Source organism: Carcharhinus amblyrhynchos, chromosome 33 (genome assembly GCF_965287045.1).
Source record: "Carcharhinus amblyrhynchos chromosome 33, sCarAmb.v2.hapA, whole genome shotgun sequence".
In the NCBI taxonomy this organism is placed as follows: domain Eukaryota; kingdom Metazoa; phylum Chordata; class Chondrichthyes; order Carcharhiniformes; family Carcharhinidae; genus Carcharhinus; species Carcharhinus amblyrhynchos.
The window spans coordinates 13,439,123-13,460,605 of record NC_137356.1 but is presented as its reverse complement, the minus strand read 5'-3'; the positions used below and the strand labels follow the sequence as shown (position 1 = coordinate 13,460,605).

The window sequence follows — 21,483 nt, the reverse complement described above, 5'->3', positions numbered from 1 at the left end:
TACACACTTAATGACCATTGGCACTACTTTATAATGACCACTTGCATTTGCTTTTTTTTGTACCTCAGGAGTCTGCAAGGTCACTTTTTGTTAGATTCGTGTTTGTGCACCTTACATTGACAATAAAGCTGAACTGAATTCCCCAGGCACTATTAGGGTACTGCTGAGGTGGAGGGTTTGGGGGGGGTGGGGTGCAGTGCTGGGGTAGCCGTCTTCAAATGGGGAAGTCAATACATTGGGGAATGGTTCCCCGTGTCCATTGTGGGGGTGGTGCTTCCTGAAGGGAAGGGATGGGTAGGGATTTCCTTGAGTGTGAAGGAGGGGGTGAGGAGCCCCACGTCCATGGAGGAAGGGGGGAATGCGCATGGGGGGGCTCGTGCATGGAGGGGAACGTGCATGAGTGGGAATGTGTGGGTGTGGGAACATGCAGGGATGGGAACGTGCATGGAGGGGATGTGCATGGAGGGAGATGTGTTGGGGTGGAAACATGTGGGGTGGGAATGTGCGGGGGTGGGAATGTGTGGGGGGTGGGAACGTGTGAGGGTGGAAACGTGCAGGGGTGGGAAAGTGCAGGGGTGAGAACATGTGGGGATGGGAACATGCGGGGGTGGGAACGTGCGGGGCTGGGAACGTGCGGGAGTGGGAACGTGCAGGGATGGGAACGTGCAGGGAGTGGGAACGTGAGGGGGTGGGCACGTGCGGGAGGGGAATGTGTGGGGTGGGAACATGTGGGGGAACGTGTGGGGAGAAATGTGCGGGGGTGGGGGAACATGCGGTGAGGGGGGGGACGATCCTTTTGTTTCTTTTTCTTTTATATTGATCAGGGCACCTTTTAAAAACAACACCATGATCTCTCCGGAAGTCTGAAGCTGTGGCTTGGGAGGAGGTTTTATAGAACGTGCCCTACATTGTGCGACAACGCTGCGCCCCCCCCCCCCCCCCACAGGATTTATTTTTAACTAAGTTTAAGGAGAAATGGTGGGACAATCCAGCAGTGCAGTTGACGGGCAGCACACACCTTTGCCCCGCCCAAGTTGACAAATGTTAAAACATGATGAAATTCCACTCATTGAGTTATTGGAGTTCATTGGAGAGTTATCAAATAAAATTTGACATCAAGGCACAAAACACAATATCAAGACCGACAGGCTTTAGGAAGGGAAAGTTAGAGTGGGAATTTTATTCTTTCACAGGTTGGCACGATGGTTAGCACTGCTGCTTCACAGTGCCAGGGACCCATGTTCAATTCCGGTCTTGGGTCACTGTTCTCCCTGTGTCTGTGTGGGTTTCCTCCGAGTGGTCCAATTTCCTCCAACACTCCAAAGATGTGTGAGTTAGGTTGATTGGTCTTGCTAAATTGACCATTAGTGTTACGGCGACTAGCAGGGTAGATAGGTGGGTTGAGGGGATAGGGCCTGGGTGGGTTTGTGATCGGTGCAGGTTCGATGGGCCGAATGGCCTCCTTCTGCACTGTAGGGATTCTATGATTCTATGATAAGGTTGTTGGTACCACTGGCCAGGTCAGCATTTGTTGCCCATCCCTAATTGTTCCTTGAGATCAAGTGGGATCTGGATAGATACATGAATAGGCAGAGAACAGAGGAATATGGACCATGTAGAGGCAAGAAAATACTAGATTAGAGAGGCAAAAATGTTGGCACAGACCTGGTGGGCCAAAAGGCCCATTCCTGTGCTGTGCAGTTCTTTGTTCTTCTTTGAAACGCTGCAGTCCCTGTGGTGTAGGTCCACCCATAGTGTGTTAGGGAGGTAATTCCAGGGTTTTGACTCAGTGACAGTGAAGGAATGGCTGTGTGTGAGGAGAACTTCCAGATGGTGGTGTTCCCGTGTGTCTACTGCCCCTGTCTTTCTAGGTGGTAGATGCTGTGAGTTTGGAAGGTGCTGCCTAAGGCTGGTTAGTTGCTGCAGTGCATCTTGTAGATAGTACACACTGCTGCCACTGCACACAACAGTCACACAGAGGCTAGACCAGGAAGGAATGGCAGATTTCCATCCCCAAAGAAAATCAATGAACAAAATGGATTCTAATGACAACAGGTAATGGTCACTATTACCAAGACTAATTTTATTGATTGAATTTAAATTCCACCAACCACCATGGTAGGATTTGAACTCATGTCCCCAGAGCATTAACCAGGATTTCTGGACTACTAGTCCATCAATGTTACCACCACCTTCTCAGGGCAGCACGGTGGCTCAGTGGTTAGCACTGCTGCCTCACAGCTCCAGGGACCCACGTTCAATTCCAGCCTTCGGTCACTGTCTGTGTGGAGTTTGCACGTGCTCCCCATGTCTGCGTGGGTTTCCTCCGGGTGTTCCAGTTTCCTCCCACAGTCCAAAGATGTGCAGGTTAGGTGGATTGGCCATGCTAAATTGTCCCTTAGTGTCAGGGGGATTAGCAGGGTAAATACATGGGGTTACGGGGATAGAACCTAGATGAGATTGTTGTCAGTGCACGCCCGATGGTTCAAGAGGATGGCTCAGTGCCACCTTCTCAAGGGATAATTGGGGATCAGCAACAAGAATTGGCCCAGCCAATGACACCAACAACCTGTGAAAGAATAAATGAGAAAAACAGGTTTCCCGATCTAACTTCCCCTTCTGCGCTGTTGGGGTTCTATGCTATCGTAGAATCATATTACACTGAAGGCTTACGTGGCCCAGCTTGGTTGTTCCAGTTCCCTGGAAGAACCATGTTCATTGTTCCCATTGCTGTGTGAAAATGTGTGAAAATACTGTCAATATGATTATTATCAAATCCTTGCCTAATGATATTTTTGTTTTTTCTGTTCATTATCAGCACTTTGCAATGTCTGCAGAGGCTGCATTACTTCCTCTTTATTCACTGGTCAGAAAAATTCCGGCAGATAGGTTTCCTCTGGGTGCAATCAGGTATCATGTTGCACAACACCATACAGTTAGCATCATGAAAAGAAGAACCTTTCTCAAAACTTGTTTTCCAAGAAAACTCTGTGTTACACTCTGTAGATTCAGCTGTTCAATTCAATAAACAGTTCTTGCACTCTATCCCAGCTTCATTTACAGGTTGTGGACCAGCATTTATTGCTCATCCCTAATTGCCCCTTGAGAAGGTGGAGGTGAGCCGCCTTCTTGAGCCACTGCAGACCCTGTGGTGTAGATACACCCACAGTGCTGTTAGGGAGGGAGTTCCAGAATTTTGACCCAGCCACAGTGAAGGAACGGCCGATATATTTCCAAGTCAAGTGGTTTTGATGCGAGGCGCTAGGTGGTGTTCCCATGGGTCTTTGTCCTTCTAGATGGGTATGGAAGGTGCTGCCTAAGGAATTTTGGTGTGTGCCATCTATCAGATGCTGCAGTGTATCTGATAGATGGCACACACGCTGCCACTGTGCATCAGTGGTGGAGGGAGTCAATATTTGTAGAAAGGGTGCCAATCAAGTGAGCTGCTTTGTCGTGGATGGTACCAAGCTCCTTGAGTGTAGTTGGAGCTTCACCCTCCAGGCAAGTGGAGCGTATTCCTTCACACTCCTGACTTGTGCTTTGTAGATGGTGCACAGTTTTTGGGGAATCAGGAGGTGACTTCATGCAGGATTCCCAGCCTCTGACCTGCTCATATCATGATGTGGATGTGCCAGCATTGGACTGGGGTAAACACAGTGAAAAGTCTGACAACGCCAGGTTTTAGTCCAACCGATTTATTTGATAGCAAACGCACAAGCTTTCAAGGTTTCCCTCTTCGTCAGGTGAATGGAGAGTTCTGGCCTCGGACAGAGCATATAACGCACAGACAGTTTAGAGATTACTGATTAGAATGCAAATCTTTACACCCTACCTGCTGTTCAAGTCCTAAAGTGGCTGACAATGTGTGAGGAAGGAGCACTGATCACAGGTTAAAGAGATGTGTATTGTCTCCAGACAGCACAGTGAGTGAGGTTTTGCAAACCCAGGCAAGTCACGGGGGTTACAGATAGTGTGACATTTCTTTTTACTCAACATGTTGTCACAATCTGGAATGTCACACTATCTGTAACCCCCGTGACTTGCCTGGGTTTGCAAAACCTCACTCACTGTGCTGTCTGGAGACAATACACATCTCTTTAACCTGTGATCAGTGCTCCTTCCTCACACATTGTCAGCCACTTTAGGACTTGAACAGCAGGTAGGGTGTAAAGATTTGCATTCTAATCAGTAATCTCTAAAATGTCTGTGCTTTATATGCTCTGTCCGAGGCCAGAACTCTCCATTCACCTGACGAAGAGGGAAACCTCGAAAGCTTGTGCGTTTACTATCAAATAAATCGGTTGGACTAAAACCTGGTGTTGTCAGACTTTTTACTTTGCTTATATCATACAGCGAATAATACAGAGACTTGTGAAGTTGAGATTGACCTCCTTGGAGAAGAAGAGGGTAAAAGGAGATTGAATAGGTGTTTGAAGCATTTTGAGGGGTTTCGGTACAGCAAATAAGGAAAATATTGCTTCCAGTGGTAGGAGGGTCAGAGGTCACAGATTTAAGGTGATTGGCAGAAGAACCAAAATCAACAGTTTCTTTTTACTCAACATGTTGTCACAATCTGGAATGTGTTGCCTGAAAGAATGGTGGAAGCAGATTCCAAATTAACTTTCAAAAGAGGATTGATTATAAATCTAAAGATGAAAATTTTGCAAGGTAATGGACAAAATTCCTGTGAGATTAACTGAAGAGCTCTTTCAAAGGGCCAGCATCAGCACAATGGGGTGAATGGCCTCCTTGTGCACTGTATGATTTTATGAAATGGAATGATATTCACAAATTATCAATGTGTTGGTGGCTTTACCACTTCCAATAGTGTGGGCCCCCACTCCGAAACTTACTAAAGGACATACCATCAGATAGTACTCCAACGCATCCACTTATTGTTAAGAATCATAGAATCCCTACAGTGCAGAAAGAGGCCATTCAGCCCATTGAGTCTGTATCAACTACCCAGGCCATATTCCCGTAAGCCCGCAAATCCTCCGACACTAGGATGAATTTAGCACGGCCAATCAACCTAACCTGCACATCTTTGGAGTGTGAGGGGAAACTGGAGCACCCACAGGAAACCCACACAGACATGGGGAGAATGTGCAGACTCCGCACAGATAGTGACTTGAGGCCAGAAATGAACCCAGGTCCCTGGCGCTGTAAGGTAGCAGTGCTAACCACTATGCCGCTGTGACCCCCCCGTATCACGTAAGGTACACCTTATGTGGCTGAGATCATTCATTTTACTACAGTGATCCCAGTCATCTTCACACCTCTGAGTATTGTAAAGGAAAATCACAATCAAGGAAGTCCTCTAAACATCTGCATTTCTCCATTGCGAACGTGCAGTCACTTGTTATTCCACCAATGTAGAGGAGGTTGACAAGGATGCTGCCAGGGCTTGAAAATTTCTGCAATGAGGAGAGATTGGATAGGCTGGGGTTGTTTCTCTGAGAACAGAGGCAGCTAAGGGAAAAGACCTAATGGGGGGGCTAGACAGGGCAGACAGATAAAACCCCTAGCTGAGGGGTCAATTACAGGGGGCATAGATTTAAGGTGATTGGTAGAAGGATTAGAGGGGACATGAGGAAAAATATTTTCATCCAGAGGGTAGTGGGTATCTGGAATTCACTGCCTAAATTGGTGATGGAGGCTGAAATGCTCAACTCATTGAACAGGTATCTGGACCTTTATCTGAAACCTGTGAGGCTACAAAGAATAAAAAGAAGTACAGAACAGGGACAGACCCTACAGCCCTCCAAGACCCTGCCGATCATGATGCCCTAACTAAATTAAAAAAAACCTTCTGCCCTTATGTGGTCCATATCCCTTCATTCCCTCCCTATTCATCTGGATGCCTATTAAGTGTTGCTAATGTGCCTGCTTCCAGCATCTCCTCTGGCAGCGTGTTCCAGGCACCACCACTCCCTGCGTGAAAAACTTCCCCCGCACATCTCCTTTAAATTTACACTCTCTCACTTTGAGCCTGTGGCCCCTTGTAATGGACACTTCCACCCTGGGGAAAAAAGCCTCTGATTATCCATACTGCATACACCTCTCGTAATTTTGTAGACCTCTATCAAGTCTCCCCTCAGATCCATCTTTCCAGTGAAAACAATCCTAGTTTATTCAACCTCTCCTCGTAGCCAACACCCGCAAGACCAGGCAACATCCTGGTGAACCTTCTTTGCACTCTCTCTCCAAAACTTCCACGTTCTTCTGGTAGTGCGGTGACCAGAACTGCACGCAATACTCCAAATGCGGCCCAACCAAGGTTTTATATAGCTGCAACATGATTTCCCAACTCTTGCACTCAATGCCCAAAAGTATTGCCCAAGTAATGCCCAAATGGACCAGGTGCTGGAAAGCGGCATTAAAATAAGCAACAATTTCTATTTTTGCTATTTTAGCTGGCACAGACACGATGGGCCGAACGGTCCCATTCTGGCTATAGCTTTGCCAAGGTTGTCAGGGGGCATTGTACAGTTAGCATCTCAATTGAAAGGTGTACAGTGAGGAGAAAAAAAAGGAAGTACTTGCATTTACATTTTTTTAATCATTCTTGAGTTATGGGCATTGCTGGCTGGACAGTGTTTGTTGAAAATCCCTAGTTGCCTTTGGAAGGCCACATTTCCGAAGTTCGAGGTCACATGTAGGCCAGACTGGGTAAGGATGACAAATTTCCTTCCCTTAAGGAAATTAGTGAACCAGACGGGTTTTTCCAACAATGGTTTCAAGGTCATCAGTAGATTCTTAATACCAGCTATTTTTTATTGAATTCAAATTTCACCATCTGCTATGGCAGGATACGAACCCGGGTCCCAAGAACATCAGCTGAGTAGTTTCTGGACTAATATTCTAGTGATAATACCGCTCGCTACACCATCACCTCCCCTTAGCGCCTTTCATGATCACAGGCCACCTAAAAGAGCTTTGCAACCAGTAAAGTACTTTTGAAGTTGTCACTGTTTTACCATAGGCAATGAGGGAGACAATATGTGCACAGCAAGTTCCCAGAGCCAGCACTGACATATTGACTGGATAATCTAGGTCTGCAGTGCTGTTTGAAGGTGAAGGGACCCTAAATCCACTGTGAAAAGCAAATATCAAATGTGAAAGCTTGATATTCAATATATGTAAGGATCTAGGTGATAATCTCTTCAGAAATTCATGATGCGGTAATCTTTCAATCACCTTTATACTCCTCCTGCACCGTAGAATCATAGAATCCCTACAGTGTAGAAGGAGGCCATTCAGCCCATCGAGTCTGCACTGACCATAATTCCACCCAGGCCCTATCCCCATAACCACATGCATTTACCTCAGCTAGTCCCCCTGACACTAAGGGGCAATTTAGCATGGCCAATCCACCCAAACTGCATATCTTTAGGCTGTGGGAGGAAACTGGAGCATCTGGTAGAAACCCACGGAGACTCCACACAGAGTCACTCATGGCCACAAGTGAACCCCGGTCCCTGGAGCTGTGAGGCAGCAGTGCTAACCACTGTGCCATCCCAACCTGAAAATCCTTCCAAACATGCCAATGGCTGTCAGTAAGAGCAGGAGAGACTCCTGGCCATGCTTGATGTGGAGTGGCACTCCCTCAAGCCAAAAGTCTCTGGTGACAGACTAGCAAACTGTTCCGGGAATTACTAGCTGTGGAGACAGAAGAAAGCGGGAAGGGAATTGAGCATTTCTAATTCACCACATGAATAAAAGGTACGCCTACCAATAAAAGCCAGCTGCCCAGCAGCCATTTTATGCTGGAAGCAGAGTTAATAGGTTGAGGATGGGATTTCCACTCAGAGCAGCCAGCCAATCTGATTGGCCAGGCGCTCTGTAATCTCAGCAGTGCCAGGTTGGAGTGGTGGCCACCTCAGGGACTGCAGGCAATTCTCAAAGGGGAGGAGCTTCATGCCAGTGGGGAACTGTCAAATCCAGCCCTGTGTTTCAGGTGGACAACCTTCCATCAGAATGGGAAGAAGGGGCAAGGAAAGGGGGGAAGGATGGAATGCACACGTGTATGATAGGGTGTAAGGCAGGGGAAATCAAATGACAAAAGGGCTAATGGTGCAAGGAATAGGGAGAATCCAAGTAAGTCTGGGGTATCTGCGGGACCTGTCCGGGTGACTCTTGGGGGTGGTCTTATTTGACCACAGGTTGAAGGTTAAAGATGGAGTATGATCTTGGGAGTAGGGTCTACCCAATGATAACAGGAAGATCCCCAAAGGGCCCCCCTCATCCTCAAAATATGACCCCTAGTTCTGGGCTCCCCAACCATCGGGAACATTCTTTCTGAATCTACCCTGTCTAACCCTGTTAGAATTTTATAAGTTTCTGTGAGATCCCCTCTCACTCTTCCAAGCTCCAATGAATATAATCCTAACCAGTTTAGACTCTCCTTATTTGACAGACCTGCCATCCCAGCTATCAGCCTGGTACACGTTTGGCTGTACTCCCTCTATAGCAGGGACACACCAAAATTGCACGTAGTGTTCCGGATGTGGCCTCATCAACGCCCTGTACAGACCCCAAAACATCTCTTTTCTGAAACTCAAACTGGGAGTGGGACAGAGCTGGTGACAGGAGCTCAGGGTCACATGCTTGCTTGCACTTCGGGGAACACGTTCGCATATTGAGCAATTTCTCCTTTGATGCCACTCACTTCCTCTAAATAAAAAGCATTACAAAAGGAACCTGTACGTGTCCGAGCTACACCTGCTTTTTAGAGGCCATATAAAACATGCTTTTTTCCAAGCCTATTAACGTACCCTCCGTCACCAATTCCAGTGGACAGATGATTCTATTGGTGATGATTCCTGCTCTTGTCTCAAATGTCATCAAATTTCACCCCTTCCCTCCTTTTGTATGGCCCCAGTGGCGGATTAATGATCACCCAGACCCCTAGGTTGAGCTTTAGTGAGGCCCCCTGACCTTGCGCCCTGCCCGACTCTTTGTTGAAAAGAATAAAGTGATGTTAAGTGACGTTAGATAACTTATATCGTTGTACTATGTATAATGTACTGTATGTATAATATAAAGTTATATGAATTAATTTCAACCTTTTTATTCATTTTTTTTACATTTGTACTTTAAAAAGCTGCCGTGTTTTTTGGTTTAAAAAAGCGTCGTTAACAGCATGTAAATTGGGGTTCATATCCACAGATCTCTGAAGGTTGCCACTCAAGTGGATAGAGCCGTAAAGAAGGCTTATAGTGTGTTAGTGTTTATTAACAGGGGGTTTGTGTTTAAGAGCCGTGGAGTTATGCTGCAACTATACCGGACTTTGGTGAGGCCACATTTGGAATATCGTGTGCTGTTCTGGTCACCTCACTATAAGAAGGGTGTGGAAGCTTTGGAGAGAGTGCAGAGGAGATTTACCAGGATGCTGCCTGGTTTGGAGGGTAGGTCTTATGTGGAAAGGTTGAGGGAGCTGGAGTTTTTCTCTTTAGAGCGGAGGAGGATGAGAGGCAACTTAATAGAGGTTTATAAGAGATGAGGGGAATAGATAGAGTGGATGTTCAGAGACTATTTCCTCGGGTGAATGTAGCTGATACTAGGGGCATAACTATAAGATTCATGGTGGGAGACATAGGAGGGATGTCTGAGATAGGTCCTTTACTCAGAGAGTGGTTGGGGTGTGGAATGGACTGCCTGCTGTGATAGTGGGTCAGACACTTTAGGAACTTTCAAGCGGTTATTGGACAGGCACATGGACCACACCAGAATGATAGGGAGTGGAATAGCTTGATCTTGGGTTTGGACATAGCTCGGCACAACATCAAGGGCCGAAGGGCCTGTTCTATGTTCTATGTTCTAAATCAACAGATCGAAGCATTCTAATTCAATGTGCATGAGTGCCAGATGACTAAGTTTCTCATCTGATTTTGATGTTGATATTGGTGAATTGCCAGATGATGATGGTGAATTTGTTGATACATTGATAGCACTGGAGGCAGTGGTGACAATCATCGTGCTGTGGTGTGGGACTAATACTACGTAAGGGTGAATGTTGAAAAAAGTACTATATGTAACTAAATATGCATCAAAATCAGTATGTATACATGTTATTAGCATGACAATAAACGTTTTGTTGCGTTTATTTTGTATTTATTTGCATGTAGTACAAATAGTCTGGGGATGAAGCTCCTCTATTTATAGGTATTTGTTATATTAATTCACCCACGGGGTATAGTTACGAAAATGTATTCACCCTTAAAAGCGTTAAACCAATTTTTTTTGCTCTCGGGCCCCCTCCCTTTTGGGCCCCTAGGCTTAACCCTACTCAGCCTAATGGTTAATCTGCCACTGTGTGTCCCACCTCTGACTCTCCCCTGCCCTCCTTTGACTTCTTCTCCTCCATTACTGGGTTTAGGCTGTCAACAAATATTTGTCAACAGGCTACTGATTCTCACAGCTACTTCGATCACACTTCCTCACACTCCCCCCTTCCTGTAAGAACTCCATTCTCCCATTTTCCCTGGTCTCCTTCATGTGTGTTCAACATCAGCGCCTCGATACTGAGGATTCTTTTGCACCACCATCACCTCGAGCCTGTTTGTTCCATTTCCTGCCCTCATCCCTTCCATGTTTTTCCAGAACAAAGGCTCCCTTTATCCTCATTCTCCGTCCCAAGCAGCCTCGTAATCACTGGATCATCCTCCATCGATTCCATCACCGCCAATGTGAGGACACAACCAAACCCACCCCAGCGGTTAGCCCTGCTGCTTCACAGCACCAGGGACAGAGGTTCAATTCCGACCTTGGCCCACTGTCTGTGTGGAGTCTGCACATTCTCCCCGTGTCTGCGTGGTTTCCTCCCACAGTCTGAAAGACGCGCTGGTTAGGTGCATTGGCCATGCTAAATTCTCTCTCAGTGAACACTGCGGAGTGTGGCGACTAGGGGATTTTCACAGTAACTTCATTGCAGCGTTAATGTAAGCCTACTTGTGACACTAATAAATAAACTTAAACTTCCCATCCATTTCCCATTTTAGCATGGGGAGGTAACGGCGTAGTGATATAGTCACTGGACAGTGACCCAATGTAATCTTCCAAGACCATGGCAGATGGTGAAATTTGAATTTAATAAACAGCAAACCTGAATTTTAAGAAAGTCTATTGGTGACCATGAAACAAACATTGATTCTTGTAAAAACCCATCTGGTTCAGTAATGCACCTTTAGGGAAGGGAATCTGTCGTCCTTACCCGGTCTGGCATCCATGTAACTCTAGAGCAATGTGGTTGACTCTCAACAGCCCTCGGGCAACTAGGGATGGGCAATAAATGCTGGCCAGCCAGCGATGCCTATGTCCCACAAATGAATTAAAAATAAAAGCTACACACCATCCTGACTTGGAAATATATCTCCGTTCCTTCCCCTGACATTGGGTCAAAACTCAGAAACTCCCTTCTGGCAACACCGTGGGTGTGCCTATGGCAGATTGACTGCAATGTTTTAAGAAGGGATCTCACCTTCCCAATTACAGACAGCTAGGGATGGGCAATAAATATCGAAATGTAAATATTGACCCTGCATACCAGAAATGAATAAAGAGAAACAGTTACATGAGCAGGGATTACAATTCAAATTCCAATTCAAGAAAGGCTACAACACTAAAAGGACGAGGTTAATGACTCTTAACTTCTTACACAGGTAAATGTATTAAAACAGTTGTAAAAATGAACATTCATTATATTATGCATAAACTTGTACATACATAGGTAATCATACCAAACTCACCATGAAACACCAAACAATGCCTAGCCTTCATCTTTCTGGTGTGCTTTAGATAGAAGCAAGCCCGGGAACCTGTGCACATTTGAGAAGAGAATTATGATTACACTCGTCTCTGCAATGTTAAGATGAATTGATGGCATGAGCTGATTAGCACTTCAACTTAGCCCATGGCTCAGTGGGCTGGCTCTCCTGGATTGTGCATTTCAGCTCCACTCCAGAGACCTGAGCACACTCTCGAAGTTAGGCCTCAGGAACAGTCAATAGGCAGTGCCTCTGGAGGTCCTATCTACTCTCTCAAGCAGATGTGAAAGATGCCAGGGCAATATTTCAAAGAGGACAGAGGGATTCTCATTGGTATCCTGGTCAATTTGCTCCTTAACCATTGCCTAACGCAGATTATTTGGCCACTATCACATTGTTCTTTGCCCAAAAACATGTTTCAGCAAACAGAAACGTGATAATGGCCAAATAATCTGCGTTAGATTGGCTGCTGTGTTTCCCACAGCACAGCAATACCACAAAAAGTAATTAGCTGGCTGTAAAATCCTTTGCGACATCCTGAGACTGTAACAGATGCTGTATAAAATGCAAGGACTTTGTTTCTTTAAAAGTTGCATGAAGAATCAAATATGCAAAGAGAAACATTCCTCGTTTGTCATTTTCACCTCGTCCCTGGCAGCACAAGCCTCTTCGTTCTACGAGTGGAAGTTTGGCATCTCGTCATGTAAGCAGGAGCCCAGCTAACCTGCAAAGGGTAGCCCTCCTCAAACTACAGGGCTAACAATTAAATGGGCGCCACTCCATAATCAGCACAATTTTTATGTGTTAGGGGTGGTGGGGAGGGGTCGGGGTTGGAGAAAAATCAAGTACCAGCAATGACTTACAGTTTTGCGAATAAACTGGGCTGCTGAGTCCCAATGTCTTCTGAGAAGAGATTCCTTCTTGCCGCAACTTGGTGGGAGGAAATGTGAAAGATCCCTGCTAATTCTACTCATGCATTTGTACTGAGTGTGCAATGAAGGGCATCAATCCAACAGATACATTAATCATATTCGTGATGTGACCAGAGTAGAACTCAGATAAGGAAACGAGAAGTGAACGATGATGCAAGTCTATTTATGGTTGTGGAAAGAATGATGTCAATGCTTTCTTGTTCAAATTAAACAGAGTTTAACTGTGGACAAATATTATGCAGAGTTCATATAATGAAAGCAACTGTGATATATTTAGTTCTAACTTTCTAGTCAACATTTTATTCAGTGATACTCCATTCTGAGTGTGCTTGTGCAGATCCACAGACTACAACCCCTTGCAGAAGGAGGACATTCGGCCCATTGAGTCTGCACCGGCAGACTTCAACAGGGCACCTTACCCAGGCCATATCCCAATAACCCAACATACTTACCCCACTAATTCCCCTAATCCACACATCCTGGGACATGAAAGGGAAACTTGTGGGTGGCACGATAGCACAGTGGTTAGCACTACTGCTTCACAGCTTCAAGGTCCTGGGTTCAATTCCTGGGTTGGGTCACTGCCTGTGTGGAGTTTGCACATTCTCCTGCGTGGGTTTCCTCCGGGTGCTCCAGTTTCCTCCCACAGTCCAAAGATGTGCGGGTTAGGTTGACTGGTCATGCTAAAATTGCCCCTTAGTGTCCTGAGATGTGTAGGTTAGAGGGATGAGTGGGTAAAATATGTAGGATAAAGGGGTAGGGCAAGGGTGGGATTGTGGTCAGTACAGACTCGATGGGCCAAATGGCCTCTTTCTGTACTGTAGGGTTTCTATAATTCTATGAAACTTACCATGGCCAATCCACCTAACCTGCACATCTTTGGGCACTAAGGGGCAATTTAGCATGGCTAATCCTGCACATTTTTGGACAGTAAGGGACAATTCTGCATAGCTAATCCACCTAACCTGCATATCTTTGGACACAATTTAGCATGGCAATTATTGCTGCCTCACAGCGCCAGGGACCAGGGTTCAATTCCCGGCTCCAGATCACTGTCTGCGTGGAGTCTACATGTTCGCCCCGTGTCTGCATGGGTTTCCTCTAGGTGCTCCAGTTTCCTCCCACAATCCAAAGATGTTCAGGTTAGGTGGATTGGCCAGGCTAAATAGCCGCTTAGTGCCCAAAGATATACATAGGTTAAGAGGATCAACGGAATAAAATATATGTGGTTACAGGAGCTAGGGTTCCAGGGATAGGATGTAAGATTTAATGCAGACTTGATGGGCCGAATAGCCTCCTCTTACACTTTTGGAATTCAATGATCTTAGAAGTTTTTTTTCACGAATCATTTTTGCCTTTTTCTTTCCTGTGATGTGAAATTGCTGACAAGGTTTACATTTGGCCACGAGGGTGGCACAGTGGTTAGCATTGCGTCCTCACAGCACCAAGGATCTGGGTTCGATACCTGGCTTTGGTCACTGTCTATGTGGAGTCTGCACGTTCTCCCTGTGTCTGCGTGTTTCCTCCGGATGCTCCTGTTTCCTCCCACAATCCGAAAGACATGCTGGTTAGGATGCATTGGCTGTGCTGAACTCTCCCTCAGTTACCCAAACATGTTCCAGAATGTGACGACCAGGAGATTTTCACAGTAACTTCATTGCACTGTTCATGTAAGCTTACTTGTGACACAAATTAATAAATAAGTAAACAAATAAAAAGATCATGACTGATCTAACACTCAGTGGGGGGGGCGAGCTTTTCATTGCATTGCACCTAATTTTGAGTGTGAAAACTTGGTAAAGTTGGCATGAGGTGAGTAGCGTGATCTGTGCCTGCCACTGAGCCGATTCCCCCTTACTCAAGGCCTGAAAATGGCTATGATTGGGACCGCGACCAAAACAGGCGCCATGTCCACTTAAATATATTTGCATTGATTTCAATACACTTACCGAACTGCACGCCTCACTTTACCGGCACACCCCCTTTTCCCACCACGTTCACCCAATCCAGAATCGGCCTGGAACAGACATGCTCGATCAAAGTCTGATCAGTGAGGGTTATTGAGGAGGAAGCGCTTTCCATTGGACAGCTCCGTGCTGCTCACAGGGAGTCGTTTCATGGTGGTCATTTTGATTTTTGGGTCAGGGGGACTCTGCGAGTGTGTGAGGGGGTGGGGGGTGCTATTGCTCAGCAGGGTGTCCGATGTCTGATCGTAGCACAGACCCATGTCTCAGCACTGACCTCGGGTCTTGTGGATGCTGCTGAGTCCTAGTGCACTCAGCACTCTTCCAGCTGAAGGGTGTGCACAGAGCCCTTGCACATTGCATTGCTGCAGCCTCTCAACTTTTCAAGGAGCTGTGATTGTGGGAAGCACGTGGTGGGGAATGGGGAGCTGTGTGGCCGGGAGCGGCATGTGGTGGGGAATGGGAGCTGTGTTGCTGGGAGGCATGTGGTGGGGAATGGGGAGCTGTGTTGTTGAGGGGGGCATGTGCATGGGGAAAATGGGCAGTGTAGGCAGTGTGTGTGTCTGGGCTAGGGGCAAGCAGGGTTCCTTAATCTCTATAAGTGTTTTTCTCTTCTCCAACGCCCCCTCCACACCTAACCCTTCAGAGTGATGAGATAGCTTTTGTGATAAAACAAATCAATCTTGTTGTTCTTTTGGTTGCTTCTGGAGCTGAAGAGGAGGAGCAGAAGGAAGAATTGCGAGCACAGGAGGCCCAGGCCTTACCACTTGTAGGAGCAGAGAGACAGACAGCCACCAGAGGCAGGATGTGGCCACCATTCGCCCAGAGGGAGGCACAGGAGAAGGAGGGAGCAGAGACCCCGGCAGTTCCACACACGAGTGTCGTTTGAACAGATGTCGGAGACCGTGTGCCATCGACATCAATGTGGTCACGGATCCCCTGCATGCCCAGGCTGGGCAGTATATCAAATTTAACCTGCACCAGGCCCATCAGGAAGTTTGGGCTGCAGGATTAATGGCCATTGCGGGGATACCTAATGTATAGAGGGCCATCCGCTGCACCCATGTCACCCTCAAGGCCCTCCTATAGAATCCACAAAGATTCGTCAATAGAAAAGGGTTCCACTCCCTAAATGTTCAACTGGTTTGTGACCACAAGATGGACATGCAGGTCTGCGTGAGACACCCACAGCGTGCATAATAGTTTCATTCTGAGGAGCTCAGACATACTGGAGGCCTTTGAGGAGGACCCCAGGTTGCAGGGGTGGCTCGTGGGTGACTCGGGTTTGGGATGGCTGATGACGCCTGTGCAGAGGCCTGTGACTGAAGCAGTGACCTGGTATAATGAGACCCATGTAGCCACTTGCACGATAGTGGAGAGGTACATAGGACTCCTAGAAATGCAATCCAGATGGCTGGACTGCTCTACAATACAGCTCCCCTGATACCTTCCCACATTGTGGCAGTGTGCTGTGCCCTATACAACCTGGCACAGCAGACAGGTGACCTTTTGGAGGAGGAGGAGCACGTGGAGACCAACCAGCTGGGCGTCACTGGGGAAGAGGCCACCCAGCAGGAGGAGGGGGAGGAGGAGGAGGAGGACAACGCCAAACAACACCACCCAGGCTCTGGAGGGCTGGCAGCAAGAATGAGGCACTCGAGGACGGCTAGGGAGGCCCTGATCACCAAATACTTCACTGACTAGGGGCCTGTGTCTGTGCACATGGATCCTTTTTCTGCACCTCCCCCCTCCACCCTTCTATTTCCTGCAACATCGTCACACCAGAGTGGTGGGTCTGGGTGCGCTGTGTTAGCAAGTTTCTTTGGCAGGCAAGAGAGTGATGGTGACTTGCTAAGCACCATTATGATGATGCACTGGTGCAAACTAGTCTAACTCCTACCTGAGTTCCGTATGCAGGCTAGCACCTGGGCTCACATCTATGTAGTGGATAAATGATCTGTAAACTCCCATACAGGGACTTGAGGTGGGTGGGGTGGGGGAGAGGAGGCAATTGCTCATGGGTTCTGGAGAAACAATGGCTTCATTTTCTCAGTGACACAGCATTGAGTGGTCTTCCCAACTGAAAGAAGCAAGAGGTTTTTGTCTCTCTCTCTCTCTCTCTCTCTCTCTCTGTCTCTGTCTCTCTCTGGAGGCTGCTGTTTAAGTGTCAGAAGACAGGTGTCTCTCTGTATCTCTCTCCAGAAGTATTAAAGTCCTCTAGGACTGCTAACAAGTAAAAGCATAGAAACCTGTGTTTTTTGCTAACTGATTTTGAAGAGGCCTTTAAGTCTACAAGAGGAAAATTGCTTGAACTGGAACTAGTAGAGATAGGTTAGCAATTAAGAATTGCAACTTGTCATGTTTAAGTACTTCAAGTGGTAAAAGCTAAGTTAAATCATTTATTTATTTTTGTTTATATCTCCAATTCAATCCAATCAAAGTCCAATTCAGGGTCTCAGCAAGTGAGACATTCCTGATCCAAGCTGACAAGACAGGCAAGCCGCTTCCTGTCCTGGGCTTGATCTACATGATCCAAGCTGATTGGAGTAGGCATTGCACCTTCTCCAAGGCTCGATCTCATTTGCATCTTAGCCAAAAGGCCGAGATGCCGCTTTAAAAAATTGCTTCAAATGAAGCCTTAGTGTAACCTCATGACTTCAACCAAGTGCAAGATGTCCATACTACACTTGATCTTAGCCAAAAGGCCTGAGAAGTGATATACTTAAATTATTGTTAAAATAAAGATTGTTTTGATAAAAGCTTCCTAGTGTGTCAATAAAATTGTGCCTTGAGTAAAACACTTTATGTTTTTCACACTGATGCCAAAACATAAAAAATATTTGGGATCTAGTTTAACTTCAAAATATAACTTGGGGTATCTGATCGGGTCTCTAATGGGTCAGATTTTGATACAAAACCAGGTAACAACAAGGTTAGTGGCATTATAAACATCAGGCTGACTGCAGCTTTGAAATGCTAAGCTATAGTACTGAACTGGAGAGTCCTTTAGAAGGAACATTACATAAAATTTTCTGTAACTTCCCCCAACATTCTATATATAAAGTACCACAAATTAACCCTTTTTTCCATGAGAAACAGACTCAGCTTACACAGAAGAGAGCAAGAATGCAGAAGTGGCTTGAAATAATTTAAGGATCTAATTTCACCCAACTTCTCAGCTGCCAAATTTAAGGATGTTACCACCACAGAGGGAGTGTGACAGACGTTCACCAGACTTATTCAGGGGATCTTATGAAGAAAGATTGGGCTCAACTGGGCCTGACTTCCAAAGAGTGAGAGGTGATCTCATTGAAACCTACATAACACTGAAAGGAATAGACAGGGTAGATCACAGAATCATTGGATCCCTACGGTGCAGAAAGTGGTCATTCAGCCCATTCAGCCTACATTGACAACAATACCATCCCATAATATTTACTCTACTAATCCTCCAGACATTAAGGGGCAATTTAATATGGCCAATCCACCTAACCTACACATCTTTAGAGTGTGGGAGGCTTGAAAATTGGCTAGCTAACAGAAAACAATAGGCAAAAATGGGTCATTTTCTGTTTGGCAAGATGTAACAATCCACCTAACCTAAAAATTATGGGACACTAAGGGGCAATATAGCATGGCCAATCCACCAATCCTGCCTCATAGCGCCAGGGACCTGGATTCGATTCCGACCTTGGGTGACTGTGTGGAGTTTGCATGTTTCCCCACATGTCTGCATGGGCTTCCTCCGCATGCTCTGGTTTCCTCCCACAGGATGTGCAGGTTAGGTACATAGGTCATGCTAAATTGCCCCTTAGTATCCAAAGGTGTGTAGGTTAGTGATTGGCCCAAGTGAATTGCCCCTTAGTGTCCAAAAATGTGCAGTTTAGTGGATTGGCCATACTGAATTGCCCCTTAATGTCCAAAAATGTGCACATTAAGTGGATTGGCTATGCTAAGTTGCCCCTTAGTATCCAAAGATGTGTGTGTTTGGTGGATTGGCCATGCTAAATTGTCCCTTAGAGTCCAAAGATGTGTAGGTTAGGTGGATTGGCCGTGCTAAATTGCCCCTTAGTGTCCAAAGATGTGCAGGTTAAGTTGATTGGCCATGCTGAATTGCTCCTTAGTGTCCAAAGATATCTAAGCTTGGTGGATTGGCCATGATAAATTGCCTCTTGGTATTCAAAAGTGTGTGGGTTAGGTGGATTTTCCATGCTAAATTGCCCCTTAGCATCCAAAGATGTGCAGGTTAGGTGGATTGGCCATAGTAAATTGGTCTTTAGTGTAGGGGGAGTAGCAGGGTAAATACATGGGATCACAGGGATAGGACCTGGGTATGAATATTAAAGATAGAAGGATGGTAGGAGATGAGGTCCTTAATGCGATTACTGTCACTAGAGAGGTAGTGCTTGATAGACTAACGGGACTGAAGGTAGACAAGTCCCCGGGACTGGATGGAATGCATCCCAGGGTTCTGAAAGAAATGGCTGAGGTGATAGCGGATGCCTTAGTCATTATTTATCAAAATTTGCTGGACTCCGGAGAAATGCCAGAAGATTGGAAAATGGCAAATGTTACACTGCTGTTTAAAAATGGTAGCAGACAAAATGCAGGGAATTATAGGCCAGTTAGTTTAACGTCCGTTGTTGGGAAAATGCTAGAATCTGTCATCAAAGAAGAAATAGCAAGGCACCTAGAAAAGGATTGTTGTCCAAGCAAGCTGGATGGGCCAAATGTCATCTTTCTGCACTGTAGGGATTCAATGATTCTATATCTTCTCAGGTCCAGAGTTGACATCTCCCCATGTTGAACTCCATCCACAACCTTTTGTCTGCTCATTTGATCTTTAAATGCGTTGAACAGTATAGACCTCAGACTGTTCAGCACGGAGGAAGCAGAATTGAAGGAAAGTTTTTAACTTGGCCCGTGATGCTGTCCGATTTATCCGACTCACCAGCTGTTTCTCCTTGGCTCATCCTTTTTAAATTCCCTTTTCAATAGTTATCAAACACCTTTATTAAAGGTACAGTTGAATCTGTTTCAAATACCCTTTCCGGCCTTGGGTGACTGTCTGCGTGGAGTTTGCACTTGCCCCCCCCCCCGTGTCTGCCTGGGCTTCCTCTGAGTGCTCTGGTTTCCTCCCACAGGATGTGCAGGTCAGGTGCATTGCCCATGCTAAATTACACCTTAGTGTCCAGTACATTCCAGATCTTAACCATTCATAGCACATTAAAAAAAACTCCTTCAATTTTCTTTGGTGATTATCTTAAATCTGCTTCCTCAGCAACTGACCCTCACCAGAAGCAGTTTCTCCTCATTTATCCTAGCAAAGTCATTTGTTAGTTTTTGTAATCATGTTAATGTGCTTTACACAAAATAAGGGACATGATTTGCACACGTAGGGGGCAATCTTCCCCAAAAGGTTCTAATGTCGTGATCTTATCAGCTCACTGCGCCAGTTGATTGGCACAGCGAACAGTAAGATGGCATACTGATCGAAAAATTGTCCATTTTCACGCACAATTACCGGCACTGTTTTGACAGCAGGATTGGTTTTGTGTATTGATGACATGTGAATGAGTCCCACTTGGCATCATCCAGCCTCACCAGCACTTACCTCCACGTCAGTCAGTCCTCAAACCAGCGATAATCACTATTGGTCTCCACAAGTGGAAACCAGACCTGATGGCCTCACTGGGAGGTTCAGAGGCCATTGAAGAACCCACTTCCCTCCCCGGGTGGTCAAAGGCATGCCTAGGCAGTGCAGTGCCAATCTGGCAACCTGGCACTGCCCACCAGGCACCATAATTATGCCAAGGGGAGTGCCAAAAGGGTGGAGCCTGAATAGGTGTGGGGCTATGACAGGGCAAGTGGGAGGGCTTTGCAGTGGGAGAGGCAAGAGGGGTTTCTTCAAGGGGAAAGCAAGGGGGAGCTCTAAAATTGGGGGGGGGGAGATGTGCCAGTGGGAGGAGGGGCTCGGAGATGGGGAGTTATGGGGTTATGCCAGGGAGGATGATTGGCAGAGAGGTATGCAAGGTGGGATGATTGGCAGAGGGTAGAATGCAAGGGGCTGTGATAAGAACAAAGAAAGATACGGCATAAGAACAGACCCTTCGGCCCTCCAAGCCTGCATCAATCATGATGCCTGCCTAAACTAAAACCATAAAGAACAAAGAAAAGTAAAGATAATATGCAAGGGGCCAGGGGGAGACTGGCACAGAGAGCAATTGGCAGAGAGTATAGACTGCACAGGGGTCATGACTGGGGACTCATTAAGAGGGGTCCAGTGCCTGGGTGTTGACAATCTATGTTGTCATAGTGGGGCAGTGGGGTTTACACTGCCGCTGACGACAGGGGTGGGGATTTTAGTGGGGGAGGTGATGGAGCAGTCTCCCAGTTCAATGGGGGATCAGGTTGCCTGCTCAATGGAGACCCGAGCAGCCTGCAGCCAGCTTCCCAGCGAGCTACCCCCTGCTGGTGAGAACTGCTGTTCTACTTTTGACTCATTCTGCTGCACACAGATGATAAATTCGCCATCATCCCAGATGACCAAGGGCTGTTCACCCTTTGAGAGGGAGAGAGGACTGATGGTAATTTAACCACACCTCATGCAAGAGGCAAGGTTGAGATGATGCAGCTTTCATGAACAAACTCAGCCGCTACAGGAATTGAACCCGTGCTGTTGGCATCGCTCTACATCACTAAATAGCTGTCCAGCTGAAGCAGCCCCTGTGCACATGTGCACAGCTGACAGCAATGGACAAATTTGTAACCTGCATGCTCAGCACCATCTCAGCTATATTGGTTAACTAGTAATGTTCA

The 21,483-nt window shown here is 46.5% G+C and overlaps 2 protein-coding genes and 1 non-coding gene across 3 annotated transcripts in view; 1 reads left to right on the top strand and 2 right to left on the bottom strand.

Annotated features, from left to right (window-relative positions):
• LOC145360898 (adhesion G protein-coupled receptor E3-like) overlaps positions 1-12,754 on the bottom strand; it is a 71,894-nt gene extending 59,140 nt beyond the window's left edge. The window contains exons 1-2 of the mRNA XM_080216401.1: positions 12,632-12,754; positions 11,751-11,819 (exon numbers count right to left, since the gene is read on the bottom strand). Coding sequence (XP_080072527.1) covers positions 11,751-11,781 — 31 coding nt within the window. The 5' untranslated portion in view covers positions 11,782-11,819; positions 12,632-12,754. The remainder of the gene's footprint in view (positions 1-11,750; positions 11,820-12,631) is intronic.
• A 4,444-nt stretch (positions 12,755-17,198) lies between these two features.
• On the bottom strand, positions 17,199-17,382 carry LOC145361146 (U2 spliceosomal RNA). The gene has a single exon (XR_013889808.1). It is a non-coding gene; the product is annotated as a U2 spliceosomal RNA (small nuclear RNA).
• Positions 17,383-21,041: 3,659 nt separating this feature from the next.
• LOC145360897 (adhesion G protein-coupled receptor E1-like) overlaps positions 21,042-21,483 on the top strand; it is a 69,289-nt gene continuing 68,847 nt past the window's right edge. The window contains exon 1 of the mRNA XM_080216400.1: positions 21,042-21,138. Coding sequence (XP_080072526.1) covers positions 21,042-21,138 — 97 coding nt within the window. The remainder of the gene's footprint in view (positions 21,139-21,483) is intronic.